At 35.8% G+C, this 20,840-nt stretch overlaps 1 protein-coding gene and 1 pseudogene across 4 annotated transcripts in view; one reads left to right on the top strand and one right to left on the bottom strand.

Moving 5' to 3' along the window:
* The window catches only part of TRIM37 (tripartite motif containing 37), a 151,717-nt gene that overhangs the window by 74,379 nt on the left and 56,498 nt on the right, over positions 1 to 20,840 (bottom strand). For 2 of the 4 annotated variants that reach the window (XM_070390589.1, XM_070390588.1), the window contains exons 12-14: positions 19,148 to 19,224; positions 7,630 to 7,695; positions 2,491 to 2,670 (exon numbers count right to left, since the gene is read on the bottom strand). In XM_070390589.1, coding sequence (XP_070246690.1) covers positions 2,491 to 2,670; positions 7,630 to 7,695; positions 19,148 to 19,224 — 323 coding nt within the window. The remainder of the gene's footprint in view (positions 1 to 2,490; positions 2,671 to 7,629; positions 7,696 to 19,147; positions 19,225 to 20,840) is intronic. The other 2 variants (XM_005900659.2, XM_070390590.1) reach the window with 1 other exon arrangement.
* Positions 262 to 811, top strand: LOC102265910 (cytochrome c pseudogene; annotated as a pseudogene).

The following is a 20,840-nucleotide window of genomic DNA, read 5'->3' as shown; positions in this document are numbered from 1 at the left end:
AAATTATGAAACAGCAGCAAATTACTCCTTTTGGTGACTAAGAGAACCTAAAAGTTATACAATGATAGTAAAGTAATCTCCCCAAAGAAAAGATGACAAAAACATGAATTATTTTCTATATTCAAAATGCAATCCTTTCTTTCAGTTTCTTATTCTTCCAGGAAAGTTATGAAGAACAGTAAAGGGTGATATAATAGCAACTCATCCAGCATGCTCAAGGAAAAGAAATCAAAATAAATAAAATTTAAGAACATATTATTAGAAAGCGGGACGTTCGGCTTGTGAGCAGGAACTTCTCGGTCGCGCACAGAGGAAGAACGATTTAAAAATGGGTGATGTTGAGAAGGGCAAGAAGATTTTTGTTCAGAAGTGTGCCCAGTGCCATACTGTGGAAAAGGGAGGCAAGCACAAGACTGGGCCAAACCTCCATGGTCTGTTTGGACGAAAGACAGGTCAGGCTCCTGGATTCTCTTATACAGACGCCAACAAGAACAAAGGTATCACCTGGGGAGAGGAGACGCTGATGGAGTACTTGGAGAATCCCAAGAAGTACATCCTGGAACAAAGATGATCTTTGCTGGCATTAAGAAGAAGGGAGAGAGGGAAGACTTGATAGCTTATCTCAAAAAAGCTACCAATGAGTAATAGGTGGCCACTGCCTTATTTATTATGAATCAGAAGTGTCTCATGACTTTTTATGTGTACCATATTTAAATTGACTCATACACTAGAATTCAGATCATGAACGGCTGATGGAATAATTCTTTTGGACAGTCCTGATTTAAATAAGATTGGTTTGTGGTTAAACGAATATGGTCAGCTTTTTTAATTTTGATAGTAATTCCGGTTCAACAAGTACTATCATTTTTCCCATTCTAAAGAGATGACTGAACTTGAAAAAGGAATATTAAACTTTTTAGGGAGATGGTGCATTCCTTCTTAAAACCTATAAGAGATTGGTTTTATATTTAGATTTCTGTAACTGGTTATATTAATATATTTAAATATTGAAAAGGTGCCTTCACTGTCTCATAAACAGAGGAGGAGTCACACATGTTTCAAGTTGTGTTCATCAGCCTGTTAAGGCAAGGACTGAAAATACACTGACAAAGTCCACTTTATCTTTTTGGTTTTATAAACTATGCCAATTTAATTAAAATTCTCTATCTAAAATTTAGCCTTTTACTTAATGAAAGGCATTTTAGTGTGGTTTATGTATAGCATCAAATAAAGAGCATTTAGCACCTCACATTCTGTAGATGATCTTTAAGATCAGATGCTTTTTAAATTCCCTGTGACAAGATATGTTAACAAACTTTTCTTGTTAATTCTTCACAAAGTCAGACTAAGTTATAATTCAAGGTTGTCTTAAACAGGAATTCAGAAACGCAACTGTAGAACTATTTGTATACGGTGGTTGGTAATCATGCTTTTGCCAACTCAGCAGGATTAGAGGGGCTATGTCATTAGCTCAAATTTGTAAACTGTCTGATATAAGGCTTAAGAATTAAAAAACAAAGTCACAGAAAAAAAAAAAACATATTAAATCTCTTTTAAGGAAAAAAGAACTTTTAAAATTATTTGATGGAAACTTAAACTGTTAAACACTCTGAAACCTCTCAGTTCAAAACATATTTGAATTTCTTTTTTTAACTACTCAAGCTCTCATTTTGATCATCAAATTAAAATTGGGTGTAATGATGCCCCAAAACTGAATTATAAAAGTACCCCAATATTAAACAGGGCTGTTGCAATTCTGTAGTCCCTGCTTATGTTCTGTCCTGTATTGTAAATGACACATCAACTACCAACTCTTAGCTTATTTTCATCAATTTTCATCTGCATTCCCTTAATTTGATAGTATCTGGAAGAAACTGAAAATGTTTTTGTGAAACTAAGCTTACAAAGCCAGCCATCCAAATACAATATAAAATTTCCAGTGGGGGAAAAAAATTACTTGATATCATGTTATTCTTGAATTTCCAAATGGTGAAGCTGCTAGAATTTCAACAGATAAATGGGACATTACCATGTTTATTGGAAATAGTAGTTTACTCTTTATGGAGAGCGAGCAAGCTCCGTTGCTTCTTCAGACGTGTTAGACTCTTCGACCCTATGGACTGTAGCCTGCCAGGCTCCTCAGTGCATGGGATTCTCCAGGCAAGAATACTAGAGTGGGTTGCCATGCCCTCCTCCTCGGGATCTTTCCGACCCAGGGACTGAACCCAGGTCTCCTGCATTACAGGCAGATTCTTTAGTGCTGAGCCACTGGGTAAGTCCATTTTTTATGGAATTACTAACTAAATGTCACACACATTTCTCACTAGCTTATTCACTGACCACACAGGACTTCTGAAATTAAATGGGTAAGAACATGGTAGATTACAGTTAGTGTAGATTACAATATTCATCTTGGTTAAGTGAAGACTTTAAACTTCTGATGACATTATTCCCTGTGATACACGCCAAAATACAAATGCTTCCTATTACCTTAAAATCACTGTATCATTCTGTCGATTCAAGTATCCTTCATTTGCAAGTAAGTCCAAACGGAAAAATCTATTATAACCCCAGCATTCTCCAACTTCAAAGTCAGATGCAAATTCTCGAATGATATTTTTGGTAGGATCATTGCAGGATTGATGAACCATCTCTACACGATATTCATATCTAAAATTGAAAACAGACTATAAATATAGAGGTACTAAAGCAAGAATAAAAGACATAAAAACATCAAGGTCATTAAGTACCTAAGAAGAAACTTACTGATACATACAGCTACATGTCTTTCAGAAAGGATCATGACAACAGTATTATGAATGGAATTATGACATAATCAGCACTAGGTCCTTTCCCCCTCTTTAAAAGTGTTTACCATTACAGCAGGTACCACCTTAGAAAATGAATAAATTTTGTATAAACAGTACTTTAAAGGTTACACATTTTAGCAACACTATGTATTTTTCCATATATCTAATACCTAGTGTTTCCTCACAATACTCTACCACTTTCTTTGAGATGTACCACAATACAGTTTTAAAATAAATAATAAAATATGAATACTATATTTTTCTAATTCAATTTATCATAAATTAATTGTGCATTCAGAAACTCAAGCCTATAAAATTTTCTAGTAGAAAGTAAGTATACAGTGGGAAAGCCAGTACATTTAGACTTCCATATCTTAAATAGTATAAAATTTTCAAGTCTTCAAACTCATTTTTACTCAGAAAGTACTGTTACTGCAAGAACAAAAAGTGAAAAAAGATCATCAGAAGGAACATCCAACAGTAGCCATAAAGCTTCTCCATTTTGGTGGAGATAAACTTTAAAAACAAAAACCCAATACCTTAGTCTTCTATTTCTGCTTGCAAAGGGCAAAAGAAAAAATTACAGTTCTTTACCTACAAATGAATGTAAATACAGTTGACCCTTGAACAACACAGGTTTGAACTGTACTGGTCCACTTAAATGTGAATTTTTTTAATAGTAAATACTACAGCACTATACAACCTGTGGTTGTTTGAATCCGAGAATGTGGAACTGTGGATATGGAGGAACCCAGGAAAGGAAGGACCAATTAAAAGTTACATGCAGATTTTTGACTCTGTGGAGGACTGGTAACCCTAACCCCTGCTATGTTCAATGGTCAACTGTATTTAAGCACTATCAAAGGATTTTTATATTAGTATCTCTCACAGTGTATTGTTAATAGATTGATGGCACAAACTAATGCAAAAGCTATATTTTGTCTATCTAGATATTGCCGTTGTGAGGCCAGCTCTCACCAACAAGAGTTGCCACTAAATGTCTAAAAATAAACCCCAATACCTGTGTGCAACTGATATTTTACAAAGGCTCTAAGAGGATTCAATAGGGAAAGCAAAGCTTCCTCAACAAATGGTGCTGAGGGACTTCCTTGGTGGTCCAGTGGTTGGGAGACCAGGCTTTCGCTGGGTTCAGTCCCTGGCCAGGGAACTGGGATCCCAAAAATTGCAAAGCGAAGCCAAAAAACAAAACAAACAACCCCCCTAAAACCAAAACCAATAACAACAAAAAAACAAATGGCACTAAGAAATCTGATTACATGCAAATTTTATATATATATTTCATATACAACTTCCTAATTACATACACAAAAATGAACTCCAAATAGATCAATGACCCAAATACAAGGGCTAAAATTATAAAACTCTTAGAAGAAAATACAGGGGTAAATACTCAAGAATTCGAATTTGGCAATGGATTCAGAGACTTGACTCCAAAGCATGAACAAGAAATAGGTAACTTGGATTTCACAAAAACTTAAAATTTTTGTGCATCAGAGGACATTATCAAGAAACTGAAAAGACAACTCACAGAATGGAATACAGTTTTCAAATCACATGTCTGATAAGGATTTAGTACAAAAATATATAGAAAATTCTTGGAACTCAGCAATTAAGAGACAAGTAACCTATTTTAAAAATGAACAATGAACTTGAATAGACATTTCTCCTTTCTCCAAAGAATATATACAAATGGAAAATACAAAACAAAACATGAAAAGATGCTCAGTCTCACCAGTCATTAAGGAAATGCAGGTCAAAATCACAATGAGATACCACTTCAAATTCACTAGGATGCCTATAAAATATAATCTAAAAACGGGAAATAATGCATCCACTGTAGAAAACAGTTTGGCAGTTCCTCAGAATGTTAAAAATACAGAATTAGCATATAACCTAGCAATTCCACTATTGCTATATATTCAAAAGAAATGAAAACCTAAGCCCATATAAAAATAAAAACTTGTACATGAAATATTTATAGTAGGATTACTCATAATAGCCAAAAGATGGAAACAATCCATATGTCCATTAACAGATGAGTGGATAAACAAATTGAGGTATATACATACAATGGAATATTGTTCACCCACATAAAAGAACGAAGTTTTGATGCTTCAACACTGGTTGAACCCTGAAAACACTATGCTAATAATAACTAAAAAGACATCAAATATAAAAGATTCCAAACTGTATGAACTTTTATATGAAATATTCAGAATAGTAATTATCTAGGATTGAGAGAAGGAAAGGATGGGTACAAGGTGTTCTGAGATGATGAAAACATTCTGAAATTAGAGAGAAGTGGTGATTGTACAACACTGGAAACACACTAATTTCCACTGAACTGTGTATTTAAAAATGCTTTATATATGAATTTCATCTCAAAAAATAAAATTTACTTCTATTTTAAAAATGAGTAGTTAAAACCTCAAAATTCATAGAGAAACAACCAAGAATGTTGACAATCTAGGGAGAAAGACATTCATGCAGATGATTAAATACATCCAGGATCAAGACAGGTGTTAAGTTTAAAATCAATATAAAACAATTTTTGAAAAATCGGTTTATTATGCAAAAAAGCATATAGTATTTGAAAAAAAATCATTCTTTTATCTGCATTAATTCTCTCTTTAAAAAAAAATTATTTATTTGGCTGGGCTGGGTTTTAGTTGCAGCATGTAGGATCTATTATAGTTCCCTAACCAGGGATTGAACCTGGGTCCCCTGCGTGGCAGCACAGAGTCTTGGCCACTGGATCACCAGGGAAGTCCTTGCACTAGTTATTTAAAATTATGACAGATATACACCTATGTTTCTATTAAATATAGCAATTAATCCAAGCTATGTTATTTATAAAGCAACTCAACCCTTATCTCAGATAAAACTAAAACCTCAAATTTGAATATTCCAACTTAAATTCCTTTCTTTTATCAAACTGAAAATCTGAGTGAACTGAACAATCATTAACTTAAAATTTAAGTCTCATTAGTATTACTCCCCAAGGGAAAGTTCTATTCTTTTCTTAAGCAACTCAAAGAAATTTCCTTCTCTAAAACAAGTCAGCTCAGTAAATACTGTTAAGAGCCAATTTGAGGATATCACTCACGTGTAAATTTCCTCCAAAGCCAAGACAGGTTAATGATAACACACACAGGGAGAAAGGTATTTACATACAATGAAATTATCAAAGTACTTCTGCAGCGTCCCAGGTGTTATTAAAATCTACTAGATAATACAATGATTTATATTTTTACTTCATATTCTGACAGTTAAACTACCTCACTGCTAAACTCTCAATCCCATAATTGAATGATGTTTCAGTAATTAATTTAAAAAGTATTCAAAACTTTTCTCTAGGCTTACTGGACTGTTAAAGAGAATTAACAGGTAAGGGAAATTCCTAGTCGCCCAAGGGTTAGGACTCCGTGCTTTCACTGATGAGGAAGCAGGTTCTATCCCTCGTCGGGGAACTAAGACCCTACATGCTGCATCAGTTAGTCAGTTCAGTTGCTCAGTCCTGTCCGACTCTTTGCGACTCCATGGACTGCAGCATGCCAGGCTTCCCTGTCCATCACCAACTCCCAGAGCTTACTCAAACTCATGTCCATTGAGTCAGTGATGCCATCCAACCATCTCATCCTGTCATTCCCTTCTCCTTCTGCCTTCAATCTTTCTCAGCATCAGGGTCTTTTCCAATGAATCAACTCTTCGCATCAGGTGGCCAAAGTACTGGAGTTTCAGCATCAGTCCCTCCAGTGAATACTCAGGACTGATTTCCTTTAGGATGGACTGGTTGGATCTCCTTGCAGTCCAAGAGACTTTCAAGAGTCTTCTCAAACACCACAGTTCAAAAGCATCAAGTCTTTGGCGCTCAGTTTTCTTTATACTCTGACTCTCACATCCATACATGACTACTGGAAAAACCATAGCTTTGACTAGATGAATCTCTACTTTTTAATATGCTGTCTAGATTGGTCATAGCCTTTCTTCCAAGGAGTAAGCGTCTTTCAATTTCATGGCTGCAGTCACTATCTGCAGTGATTTTGGAGCCCCAAAATATAAAGTCTCTGTTTCAATTGTTTCCCATTTACTTGCTATGAAGTGATGGGACCAGATGCCATGATCTTAGTTTTCTGAATGTTGAGTTTTAAGCCAACTTTTTCACTCTCCTCTTTGACTTTCATCAAGAGGCTCTTTAGTTCTTCTTTGCTTTTTGCCATAAGGGTGTCATCTGCATATCTGAGGTTATTGATATTTCTCCCAGCAATCTTGATTCCAGCTTGTGCTTCTTCCAGCCCAGCATTTCTCATGATGTATTCTGCATATAAGTTAAATAAGCAGGGTGACAATATACAGCCTTGACGTACTCCTTTCCCGATTTAGAATGAGTCTGTTGTTCCATGTCCAGTTCTTAACTGTTGCTTCCTGACCTGTATAAAGATTTCTCAGGAGGCCGGTCAGGTGGTCTGGTATTCCCATCTCTTGAAGAATTTTCCACAGTTTGTTGTGATCCACACAGTCAAAGGCTTTGGCAGAGTCGATAAAGCAGAAGTAGATGTTTTTCTGGAACTCTCTTGCTTTTTCAGTGATCCAAAAGATGTTGGCAATTTGATCTCTGGTTCCTCTGCCTTTTCTAAAACCAGCTTGAACATCTGGAAGTTCATGGTTCACGTACTACTGAAGCCTGGCTTGGAGAATTTTGAGCATTATTTTGCTAGAGTGTGAGATGAGGGCAATTGTGCAGTAGTCTGAGCATTCTTTGGCATTGCCTTTCTTTGGGATTGTAATGCAAACTGACCTTTTCCAATCCTGTGGCCACTTGAGTTTTCCAAATTTGCTGGCATATTGAGTGCAGCAGCACATGCTGCATAGCACAGCCAAAAAAAAGAAAAAAAAAAAAAAAAAAACCCAATGATAAGATGTCTGTTTTTACCCAAACAGAATATTCTCATTAAGGTATTTAGATAATATCTAGCAAATACACAATTCTAATCTTAAACCTTAGTATCCTGAATGATAGTATTTCATTATCACTGATAATATTACTACTACTTATAATGTAAACTTTAAGTTCCTTAAGTGTATATATCAACAATAAAAGCATGCAAAATGAAACCAGCACCAAAAGCAACAGAAATGTCACAAAATCTACCTGTCAGCAAGAGCAGAATCTTAGGAAGGTAAGAAACACAGGTACAGACACACCTTGTTTTACTGTGCTTTTAGTTTTTTGTACTTCAGAGGCATATCCCTGTTACACATTGAAGGTTTGTGGCAACCTTGCATCAAACAAGTCTATTTGGCTCCACTTTTCCAACAGCATTTAGTCACTTCATGTCTATGTCACAGTTTGTAATTCTCACAATCTTTCAAACTTTTACATTATTATTGTTACATCTGTAATCATGATCTATGACCAGTGACCTCTGATGGAATTGTTTTGGGGTGCCACAAACCATATCCAACGACAAACTTAACTGATAAACGTGTATGTTCTGACTGCTTTACCTATCAGCATCTGTCTTCCCTGCTCCTCCTCCCCAATTTCTTTCCTTCTCTTAGGCCTCCCTATTCCTGAGATATAACAATACTGAAATTAGGCAAATTAATGGCCTTTAAGTGTTCAAGTGAAAGAGAAACTCAAGTCTTATTTTAAATCAAAAGCTAGAAATGATTAAGGTTAATGAGGAAGACATGCTGAAAGCCAAGAGAGGCTGAAAGCTAGGCCACTTGTGTCAAACAGTTAGCCAAGCTACGAATGCAAAGGAAAAATTCTTACAGGAAGCTGAAAGTGTTACTCCAGTGAACACACAATTTAAAAAGCTAAACTGTATCACTGATGACATGGAGAAAGTTTTAGTGGTCCAGATAGAAGAACAAACAAGCTACAACATTCCCCGAAGGCAAAGCCTAATCCACAGCAAGGTCCTAAGTCTCAATTCCACAAAGGCTGAGAGAGACGAAGAGGCAGCAGAAGAAAATTTAAAGCTACCAGAGGCTGGTTGCTGAAGTTGAAGGAACGAAGCTGTCTTCATAACATAAAACCAGAAGCTGGTAGAGAAGCTGCAGCAAGCTATCCAGAAGTACTGTCTGGCTTCAAAGCATCCAAGGACAGGCTGAGTTTTGTCAGGAGCTGATGTAGCTGGTGACTTTAAGCTGAAGCTAATGCTCATTTACCTTTCTGAAAACCCTAGAGCCCTTAAGAACTACGCTAAACTTACTCTGCCTTTGCTCTATAAAAAGAACAAAGCCTGAGGACAACCCATCTCTTCACCTGTGGTTAACTGAATATTTTAAGCCCACTGTTGAGATTTACTGCTCTGGAAAAAAAAACTTTTTGCAAAGTATTACTGCTCACTGACAATGCACCTGGGCACCCAAGAGCTCTGATGGAGATGTACAAAACTGATGTTGCTTTCAGGCCTGCTCACGTACATCCATTCTGTGGCCCACAGATAAGGAGTGATTTTGACTTTCAACTCTTATTAATTAAGAAATATATTTCATAAGGCAATAACTGCTGTAGTAATTGCTCTGATGGATCCAGGTAAAGTAAATTGAAAACCTGGAAAGGTTTAACCATTCTAGATGCCAAAAAGACCATTCATGATTTGTGGGAAGAGGTTGGAAAAATCAACATTAGGAGGACTTTGAAAGAACTTGACGCCAAACCTCACAAAAGACTTTAAGGGGTTGAAGATCTCAGTGGAGGAAGTAACTGCAGACATGGCAGAAACAGCGAGAGAATTAGAATCAGAAGTAGAGCCTGAAGATGTGACTGAGCTGCTACCATCTCCATAAAACTTTAATGGATGAGGAGCTACTTTCTATGAATGAGAAAAAAAAAGGTTTCTTGAGACACAACCTACTCCAGGTAAAGATACTGTGAAGATTATTGAAATGATAACAAAGGATTTAGAATATTACATAAATTTAGTTGATAAAGCACTGGTGAAGGAAATGGCAATCCACTCTAGTATTCTTGCCTGGAAAATCCCATGCACAGAGGAGCATGGCAGGCTATAATCCACAGGGTCACAAAAAAGTAGGGCAACAATAGTTGATAAAGCAAAGTCAGGATTTGAGAGGATTGACTCCAAATCTGAAACAAGTTCTACTGTGAGTAACATGCTATCAAACAGCACTGCATGCTACAGAGAAACCACACATGAGAGGACAAGTCAATCAATGCTGCAAACTTTACTGTTACCTTATTTAAAGAAGTTGCTACACCCACCCTAGCCTGTAGCAATCACTACCCTGATCAGACAACAGCCACCAAATACCAGCAAAGAATTATGACCCACTGATGACTCAGGGATGGTTTGCATTTTATAGCAATAAGGTATTTTTAATTAGATATGTATACTGTTTTCTGAGACATACTATCGCACACTTAATATACTATAAACATAACTTTTATGTGACTTGCTTTATTGCAGTGGTCTAGAACCAAACCTGCAATATCTCTGAGTTATGCCTATCTACAGATCAGAAAATAGTCAAGAGACAAGAAGAGAACCAAGATTAATGGTAGCAACAGGGTTATGAACAAAATCCTATAATGACTAAACGTCTTATAATTTTGTCCATGATCAACCACCTTCCAATTACAAATTTGGTGGTTAAGAACAAAGAATACAGAGAAAGAAAAATCTATGTTAAACAGACTGCATTTTAACAATGCTGAACTTAAGTGAATAACTTAGCTGTTATACTTCCATCTGTAAAATGGGAGTGATAATAGCAGTGACAGCACATGAGGTGGTAGTAAAGCAAAATGAGTTATATAAGGCAAAGTGCAGAGCACAAAGTATATACTCAGCTTCTGCTGCTAAGTCGCTTCCGTCGTGTCCGACTCTGTGCGACCCCATAGACGGCAGCCCCCCAGGCTCCACCGTCCCTGGGCAGATGTTAGCTATTATAGCAACAATACAGGTCCAATAGCAACAGTCCACGGCTTCAGATCACAGATCTGGGACAGAGTTATGACTAAAATATATTAATAGTTACAACTCAGAGGCCAGAATCCTTTCTATACTACCAGCTTTATTCATAGCTTGACTCACGAGTGGTGGCAAGAATGTTCTACATTAAGGTTAGTCTATGTCAGAGGTTGTGCTATTGAGGGTCAGTTCCTATGATTCTTTCAGCAATCCAAAAAGTCAAAACCAATCTTTGTAATAATGCTAAGATGTTATTTGCCTTTTTCACTGTGTTTGACATTTTCACTAATGGTGCAAAAGCAATGGTAGTTAAAATGTACCAGTAATCATACTATTCAATGCTACATATTTTCAGGCAGGGTGGGGGCGGGGGGAAGTATCTTTGAAGAAGTAGTAAAAATGACAAATGTTATTAAACCGCAACACTTGGTGTCACAAATGGGAAACATACAAAAAGTACTTATGCTGCAATGGTTGCCTTCGAAAAAACCACTTTGTTCAACTGAGTTCCAAGATCAGTCACTTTTTTGTGAAACAAACTGAAAGAACTGACAAACAATAGTTATTCGGTTGTAGATACCGGACAGACATGTTCTGGACCAAAATAACTAAGGAAAAGAACTGCCAGTATCTGTTGCCAGTGATAAAACACACTTTCAAGCAAAAAAAAAAAAGAAAGAAAACCATAATCCTGGAAAACTTGTACGTACCACATGAACTTAAAAGCTTTTCAATACTTTAAGACTTTTATTATGAAAACGGTGCTATCAATGAATGTGACTGATACTGCATAATGAAATGTATCAACTGTATTTAGTAAAAAATTATTTTCTAAATGATTAACCCAGAGTGTTACAAAGTCATACATGAGTAAAAGATCCATGCAAAGCGTAAGACAGGCCAATCAAGTTTTAATTGTTTTTCTGAATAAAAGTTTTAATGAAATGGGCCTTTTCTGGTGGTCCAGTGATTAAGAATCAAACTTGCAATGCAGAGGATACAGGTTCGATCCCTGGTTCAGGAAGATCCCACATGTGGCAGAGCAACTTAGCCCGCAAGCCACAATGTTGAGCACCTGTGTTCTCGATGGAGATCGCAAGCTGCAACTATTGAAGCCCACACCCTAGAGCTCATGCTCTACAACAAAAGAAACCGCCACAATGAGAAGCCTGCACAGAGAGAGGAGCCCCCCCGCCACAACTAGAGAAAAAGCCTGAGCAGCAAGGAAGACTTAGCACAGCCATAAACAAAAAGTTTTAATGACATGGAACTTAAGTGTATAATTGGTAAGTCAGACACATATTTATATATATCCATAAAACCATCACCAGTACAGCAACCAAAACACATATCCACCATACCAAGTCTCCTCTGCCTCACATAATTCTCTTACCTTCTCCCTACACCTTCCAACCAACCTCAGCCCAGCCTGCCCCATCTCTCAGCAACCACACATCTGCACTGTCACTATAGATTAGTCTGCATTTTTCTAGAGGTTTATATAAATAGAATCATTCATATGTGCTCTTTTTAATCTGGCTCCTTTCATTTAAAATAATTTAACAGTCCTATTGTCACATGTGTCAACAGTTCATTATTTTTTATTGCTAAGTTTTATTTCATCGTCTAGCCATAGCAAAATTTGCTTATTTATCTGCTGCTGGCCATTAGGGTTGATTTTACTTAGCTATTCAAAATGTAGTTATTATGAACATTTCTATAAGACTTTGTTGGATATCTAGTTCCTTTTCTCTGAGGTAAATATCTAAGAGTGGTTTGACTGAGTCATGCAGAAGTGTATGACTTGCTTACACCAACTTGTTTACAGAAGTCATTGTATCATTTTATATTCCCACCAGAAGCATCTAAGACTTCAGATTTCTCTATATTCTAAGACTTCAGATTTCTCTACATTCTTGCCAACACGTGGTATGATCTTTGGAATTATAGCTACTCTAATAGGACACGGTAGTATTGTTTTGTAGATAAATGTGTTTCCCTAATGACTAATGCTATAAACACCTTACACAGGCTTATTTTGCCATGTATATACCTTCTTTATGGGGTGTCGCACGAACTTTTTGCCACTATGGGGAAGGGACCTTGTTTATTTATTATCAGTACAACTCCACATAATCTGAGGAAGACAACTTTATAATTCCCATGAAGTCTAATTTACAAATGTGTTTCTTTTGTGGATTGTGCTTTTGCATTTTAACTAAAATAACGATGCCCAAGACAAAAGTACATTTCCTCTTGTGTTATCTCCAGCAAGTTTTATTATTTTACAATTTAAATCTAGGTCTAGGAACAATTTTCAGTTAGTTTAAGTATATAGTGTGAGGTATGGATCCGAGTTCCATTTTTTGTATATGAACATCTAAATGTTGAAGCGCAATTTGTTGAAAAGATTACACCTTCCCCACAGCACTGTCTTTGCATCTTTTTCAACCACTAATTTCCTAATGAAAGTGCATTTATTTCTGGAATTGTAACACAGGTATCCCCAATTTTTTAACATTCTCTTTCCGCCACTTTACTTTTTACAAAAGGGTCTACACTAGTACTTGTTTTTGCTAACCAAGAAAAATTTCACTTTGAAAAAAAAACAAAAACAGCTGAAAAGTGAAAATAGCATTCAGTGCTTGTTTTGTAGCAAGCCATTAGAGAGGCATACTCTGAGCAGCAAGAGTGTCACCACCAACCTCCTTCCCAAGGAACTATACTCATCATCTCAGTATCAAGCTGCCATAGCTTTGAATTGTGTCTGTAAGCATATATACTTTATCCTTTAATATTCTGTGCATCCATTAGCAGGTATGTCTCAAGGTAATTGTTTCTTCACTTGATGCCATTTCATCTTACAAAAGGTTTCAGAGAACTGCTCTACTTTCGGATCATGAAGGAGATCTGTATATTCCATTGATCATCTTTCTCTTACGCTAATATGATGTTGTATTACGCTAATACTATGGCTTTATTATATGTCTTCAGTTACAGTGTTAGACTTTAAATGTTATCCTTTAGATTTCAATGATTTTCTCTACTGCATGTTTATTTCATTGTATTTTTTATCTTTGTTACTATTTTTATTCCGTTTACTTTTCATTTAACTTGTTCTTTTTTCTAGTTTATTAAGACAGACACTGACATTTATTTAAGGCCTTTCTGCTTTTCACTTATATGGGCATTTAGTCATATAAATTTTCCCCTACCTATTGCTTTAGCAACATACTACAAATTCTGGTATGCTGTGTTTTCACTCCAGTTCAAAAAACTTTAAAAATCTATTATGATTTCCTCTTGGATCCAGGCGTTATTTAGAAGTATGTTATTTACTTTTCAACTATGTCAGATTTTTAAAATATCTATTACAAATAGCTAAACTGAATTCATTACAGTTAAAAAAAAAACCTGAATGATTTGAATATTTTTGAATTTTTTCAGACATATTTTACGTTCCAGAATATGGTCTTTCTTGGTAAATATTTTGTGCACACTTAAGGATAATTTGCATTCTGCTACCGTTGGATCAAAGAGTCTATAAATATCCAGCAAGTCAGGCTGGGTGACAGGGCTATCCAGATTTACTATATCCTTGATGATTTTCTGCCTACCTGCTGTATCAACTGAGAGAAGAAGTTCTATTTCTTCTTATACTTCTATCAGTTTTTGCTTTGTGCATTTTCAAAATCTGTTACCAGAGTATAAACAGAAATATTTATAATCATTGAATATCCTCTTCATTAACTGATCCTTTTATCTCTGTGAAATAAACTTCTTTATCTCTGGTAATATGCTTTCCTTTGAAATCTACTTGGATATTAAAGTAACATCTCCAACTTGGTTTTGATTAGTATGGTATATCTTTACATTTAAAGCATATTTCTTAGGTTTGGCATACACTTGAGTTTTGCTATTCTAGCCAATCTGACAATTTCTACTTTTTATTTGGGGTGTTTAGACCATTTACGGTGCCACATCTTGCTATTCCTCCCATCTGTGTTTTGTTACCACTTATCTTTTCCTGCCTGCTTTAAGTCTAAGATTTGGTTCAATTTTATCCCCACCACTGCTTTATAAACTAAACATCTCTGTCATTTTAGCAGTGGCTTTATAGTTTATAGTTATGGGAGGCTGAACAGTATCCCCAAGGTATTGACATCTTAATTCTCAGAACCTGTGACTGGGAATACACAGCTGCAATTAAGCCAAGGATCCTGAGATGAGGGGACTGTGCTGGAAAATCCACGTACACCCTAAATGTAACCATAAATGTTACTGTAAGAGAAAAGCAGAGGAAGATCTGACAGAGACAAAAAAAGGTAAGGCAACGTGACCAAAGGCAGAGATAGGAGTGACACTGTCATAAGCCCAAGAATGCTGGCAGGAAGCAAAAGTGGAAAAAGGCAAGAAACAGATCTCCCTTAGTGTAACTGGAGCTAGCACAACTCTACTGAAGCTCTGATTTTGGCCTAGCAATGGTTTTTGGATTTTTGGCCTCCAGAAATGTGAGGGAAATGTTATCTGTTGTTTTAAGCTGCCAAATTTCTGGTAATTTGTTACAAGAGGCAAGAAAAAATAATAGGATAGTATGTATCTTTAATGTATCACAGTCTAGCTTTAATTGTTATTATACCATTTTACATATAGTGTCAGAATCTTACATTATACTTCCATGCTTTAATCGTTTGGCCTTTGAAAACAATTATTTGTTTATTTCTGGTTTAGCTGGGTCTTCACTGCTGCACACAGGCTCTCTCTAGTTGCGGTGAGCAGGGGCGTCTCCTGTGCACTGGCTTCTCCGTGTGGTGGCTTCTCTTGCTGCAGAGCACGTGCTCGAGGCGTGAAGGCTTCAGTAGTTGCGGCTCATGGGCTCTAGAGCGTAAGCTCAGTGGCTGTGGTGCACGGGGTCAGCTGCTCTGTGGCATGTAGGACCTTCCAGGACCAGGGATCAAACCCATGTCTCCAAGATTGGCAGGCAGATTTTAACTACTGGACCACCTAGGAAGTTCCTCTTTTGGCCTTTATATAGCTGTTTTTGTTGTGAATTTTGCTTCTAAATATGTTAAAAACCCCGAAATATAATGCTACTGTTCTTTATTATATTGTCAATTATCACTTAAAATTACTTCAGTAATAGAAGAAAAACTTTATTTACCCAAGTAATTTCCATTTCTGGTACTCTTCATTTCTTTGTTTAAATTCAGAGGTTCACCTGGTATTATATACCCTGTCTGAAGCATGTACTTGAACATTTCTTATAGTTCAGATCTGAAAATGTCTTAGTTTCACTGTATTTTTTAAAATATATTCTTGCCAATTATAAAATTCTAGGTTAATGTTAGTTTCTTTCAATCTTTTTAAAATGTTGCTATATTATCATTTCACTTGTATTGTTTCCAGTGAGAAACCTGATTTCACCCTTACCTTTGTGCCTCTAAATTTAATGACTTTTTTTTCACTGCCAGTTTAAGATATTTTGTTTACCATTGGTTTTAAGCAATTTGATTATGATATGCTTTGATGTTTCCTTCATGTTTCATGTGCTTATAGTTCACTAAACTTCTGGATCCATGGGCTTAAAGCTTTTATCAAGTTTGGAAAGTATTTACTTTTTCCTTCCCATCCCCTTCTTCCAGGACTCCAGATATTTGTACATTAAGCTACTTAAAGTTGTTTTATAGTTTTGGAATTCTATTCTCTATGTTCACATTTTGAATAGTTTCTATAGCTAATGCCTTCAGGTCCATTAATTCATTAATTAATCTTTTCTTAATTAATTAATCAGTTAATCCTTTCTTCTGTAGTATCTAATCTATCATTCATGCCATCCAGTGTATTCTTCATTTCAAATATAGTTAGTTCATTCTCAATAAGTTCAGTATGAATTTTTGTATCTTCCATATCTCTATTCAACTTTTGAAGAAATGGAGTGTAGTTATAAAAACTGAGAAAAATATTTTCTCCTAATTCTCACATGAGAACCTAGTTGTCTTTTTAAGCCATACAAAGATTTCCAAAAATGCAAAACAATACAAGTTTTCTCATCAAATATTGTTTTGTTTTAGAGTTACTATTCATAGAAATATAATTTATGCTAATATGCAATTAGTTTATTATCGTAAGTAAATTAATTTTTTTAATGTTTTAATTTATAATTCATAAAATACCAATAGATATAACTCACATTAAAAAAAAAAAAAAAACAGTTCTCGCTCAAATCAACTGATCACTCTCCTCAGTACTGGTTATGTCTTCCTGCCTCTTTGCATGCCAATTAATCTTTGATTGAATAACAGATAATGTAACCTTAGCTTTGTTGGGTGCTGGATATTTTTGTAATCTTATCAGTTTTCTTGAGCTCTGCTCTAGACTGCTGTTAGGTTACCTGGAAACAATTTAGTTCTTCCAGGTCTTGCTTTTACTTGTTAGATGGGTCTGGAGTAATGCCCAGTCTAGGACTGTTCTCCACTAGGGAGGCAAAAATGTCCTGTGTACTTCATTCAATGCCCCATGGATCAGAAGTTACCATTACAGTGATAGGAACAAACACAATTACTGGCCCTGTACCAGGCACCAGGCACCACTCCCTCTAAACCTTCCCAGATGGTCCTTCCCCCAACCTCAGGTAGGTTTTTTACCTGCAGGCTCTGCTCAATACTCTACAGAATATTTGAGGAGTGTGTGTTAGTCACTGAGTTGTGACCGACTCTTTGCGAGCCCATACACTAGAGCCCACCTAGCTTCTCTGTCCATGGGATCTCCAGGTAAGAACACTGGAGTAGGTTGCCGTGCCCTTCTCATATTTGAAGAGAACGCCTTACAAATCTCTGGAGCTCTTTGTCCAGATCTCTCTTCTGGTATTCTGTCCACTGCACTCTAGGTGTGCTGGTCTTCCTGGACACTCAGCACTGTCTCCTCAACTCAAGGAGTTAGCCAGACTCTGTTGCATTTCTGCCTCCATGTGTTATGGCCTGAAAACTCTCTCAAGGTTAAGTGAGGCAATCATAGATACGATTTATTTCCTGTCTCTCAGGGATTGCTTTCATTTGTTGCCTCAGGTCTGGTGTCTAGAAAATGTTTTTCTTTTTGGTTGTTATAGAAGAAAGGGTTATCACTATTATGCCATAACTGGAAGCACATATCTCAATTCAAACTAACAGATTATGGTGTAACAGAGTGAAATAAAATTCACTGATATGGTTCCAGATTTCATACTACAAATTACATTTAACAAACAAGCACTTGTTCAATTTTGGGGTAATATCAATGATGATTCACAATTATCTAAAACTGCTTTTTAAAGTGTTCCTCCCTAACAAAAAGTAGATTAGGGCTGCCAGGAACTGGGTGGGAAGGGGAAGTGATTGCTAAGAAGTACAGTGTTGCTTTGTGGGATGATGAAAATGTTCTGCAGAAATCCCTGGCAGCAGTGGTTAAGATTCTGTGCTTCCAGTGTGGGAGCACAGGTTTGCTCCCTCGTTGGGGAACTAAGATTCCACATGCCATGAGGCATGGCCAAAAAATTAAAAAAAAAAAAAGAAAGAAAGAAAATGTTCTGAAATTAGATATGGTGATAGCTGTCGAACTCAATGAATATACTAAAATCTACTGAATTCTACACTTATATTTATATGATGAACTTTATGGTATGAACTTTACGGTATGGTTCCCTGGTGGCTCAGAAGGCAGGAAGATCCCCTGGAGAAGGGCATGGCTACCCACTCCAATCCTGCCTGGAGAATTCCATGGACAGAGGAGCCTGTAGGGCTACAGTCCATGGGGTTGCAAAGAGTTGGACACAAGTGTGCAACTAACACTTCCATGTGGCATGTGAACTGTATCTCACTGTAAAAAACCTTTCCTAACTACGTATGAAATTCAAAACCCATCAGGCGAGATTTATATATACTTCAACCCAAACAACTTATTACAGTAAACTGAAAAGCCATACATTAAGAGGTTTTTTACAATACGTTTTCTCACCAAGTATTATTTTGCTTTAGAAAAAGTTATTCTCTAAGAAAATGTTATTTATGCTAATATGTAATAGGTTTATTATTACTTTAAAGTGAATTAACAAAAATTTTAAATTTTTTGTTTTAATTTCTAATTCAGATAATATCAACAGATAAACCCATATAAAGAAAAATTCTTTGGATTTCCCAATAAAATTTAAGAGTACAGAGTCCTGATGCCATATAATTTGAGAACTGACAGTCTATGCCAACATACTATGCCAGAGATTCCATACTGGTATAATATCTTAACAGATAAAATATATTAGTTAACAAAAGTAGTTAATGAAAAATGCTAAGAAGGTATGTAAACCCACACTAAAGTTTGTTACTTAATTGTATGTCTTACTTGGAAGTTTCTGGCAAGCCAGCTGAAAGTTCCAGAAACACAGATAAGTAGTAACCACGAACAACTCCATTTCCATCCTCAAAAAAAAAGAAAAAGATGTTATATAAACAGAAACTCCAGTCAATTTAAATGTAAAAATGTAAGCCACAATGAAACAAACAAAATATAGAATACTATCTGATATTTGGATAGAGAAGTAGTTTTAAGTTTAAAAGCAGTAAGAGAGCTGATAAAAAGATCAAGAGTCTACAAACTTTTTTTTCTACATAAAGATAGAAGCATTAAAGCATACAAACAAAGGAAAATATAAACTACTCTGAAAAGAGTTAGGAGTTTCAACACATACTCTTAAAAATGAGCCTCCAAGAAAAATAAAAACTCCAAAGAAATATACCAAAAAAATGAAAAGTTTCAACTTCACTAGAAAGTTGAGGAAGGAGACAAAAAAACAAAGGAGATAATATAATATTTAAGATTAAAAAGGAGTAAAATAGAAAAAGGTAACACTTGATGTTGAAAGTAATTAAATATAATTTCTATGTTTCATATGTTAGGATTCCATATAAGATTCTGTCTGGAGATTTAAAGTTGCTCACATTTCTATTACAGAGATTTTATGAATAAAATTATTCCCTTCTATATTTCTCAAGGACTGGGTGAGATTACATTTGTTAAAATTACATGTATAAACACATTTGCCCAACCAGACTGTGAGGGCTGAGGGCAGGGATATATCTACAGAGGGTTACAGCTATTTCTGAACCCTTTCATTTCTAGGCTACTTTGCTCTCAAAGGTCCTGATGCAGCATTCAGGTTTGAAATGGTCATCACTCAGTAAACATAATACTACAGAAACATGAATAATCACTTAAGGGAAAAGAGCTGGACACAAAAGATTATCCGCTGTATAATCCCATTATATAAAATTCTGAAAAAGTAAAAGTATAGTGACAAAAACAGATCAGTGGTTGCAGAGGGGCCAGGAAGGGAGAAAAAAAGGATTAGCTGAAAAAGGTAAATCAGATAACTTCTGAGCACGATAAAACTCATGACTATGATAATGACTGTGCAACTGTATTTGTCAAAATGTGCTAAATTTAGTCAATTATGAAATATAAATTATATAGCAAATTACACTGATTTTAAAAAATCAACCAACATCCTTGTGCAAATAACTAGAGTTTCTTTCTTTTAAAATTTGGTCCTAAAACAACCTCCCTGGAATACAATCAATTAATAAAAGGTAGTAAACATTTTTTGTTCTGAATTCTATCACATAATAATATTAGAAATTTCTCTTTGACCTAATTTTTAATTTTAAGGAACAAGATTTTTATAATTCTTATTGATGCACCATCTGTACCTCTAAGAAAACACCTGCTTTAAGAATTTTCAATAGGCAGAGGATTCTGGAAAGACTGCCACAATCAGCAGCATAGTTTTTAAAACTCTCAATATCTGAAAGTAAAACAACAATCGAACATCAAAACCAAAAGTTCACAATCAACATTTACAACAAAACCAGGTAACAGGTTATCTCCACAACCCCCAAAACATAAGCAGATAAAGACAGACCAACTATAATCCCAAAGACCTGCCTTGGATCAACACTGTGGGAGAAAGGAGAGAGAAGCAACGGGACATCTAATGGACCAGAAAAAAGGAAAACCACAAAATGGCCAAGAGTCAGTC

Source organism: Bos mutus, chromosome 19 (assembly GCF_027580195.1).
Source record: "Bos mutus isolate GX-2022 chromosome 19, NWIPB_WYAK_1.1, whole genome shotgun sequence".
Classification (NCBI taxonomy): Eukaryota; Metazoa; Chordata; class Mammalia; order Artiodactyla; family Bovidae; genus Bos; species Bos mutus.
The sequence above is the reverse complement of the archived record's forward strand: the minus strand, read 5'-3'. Positions and strand labels throughout refer to the sequence as shown.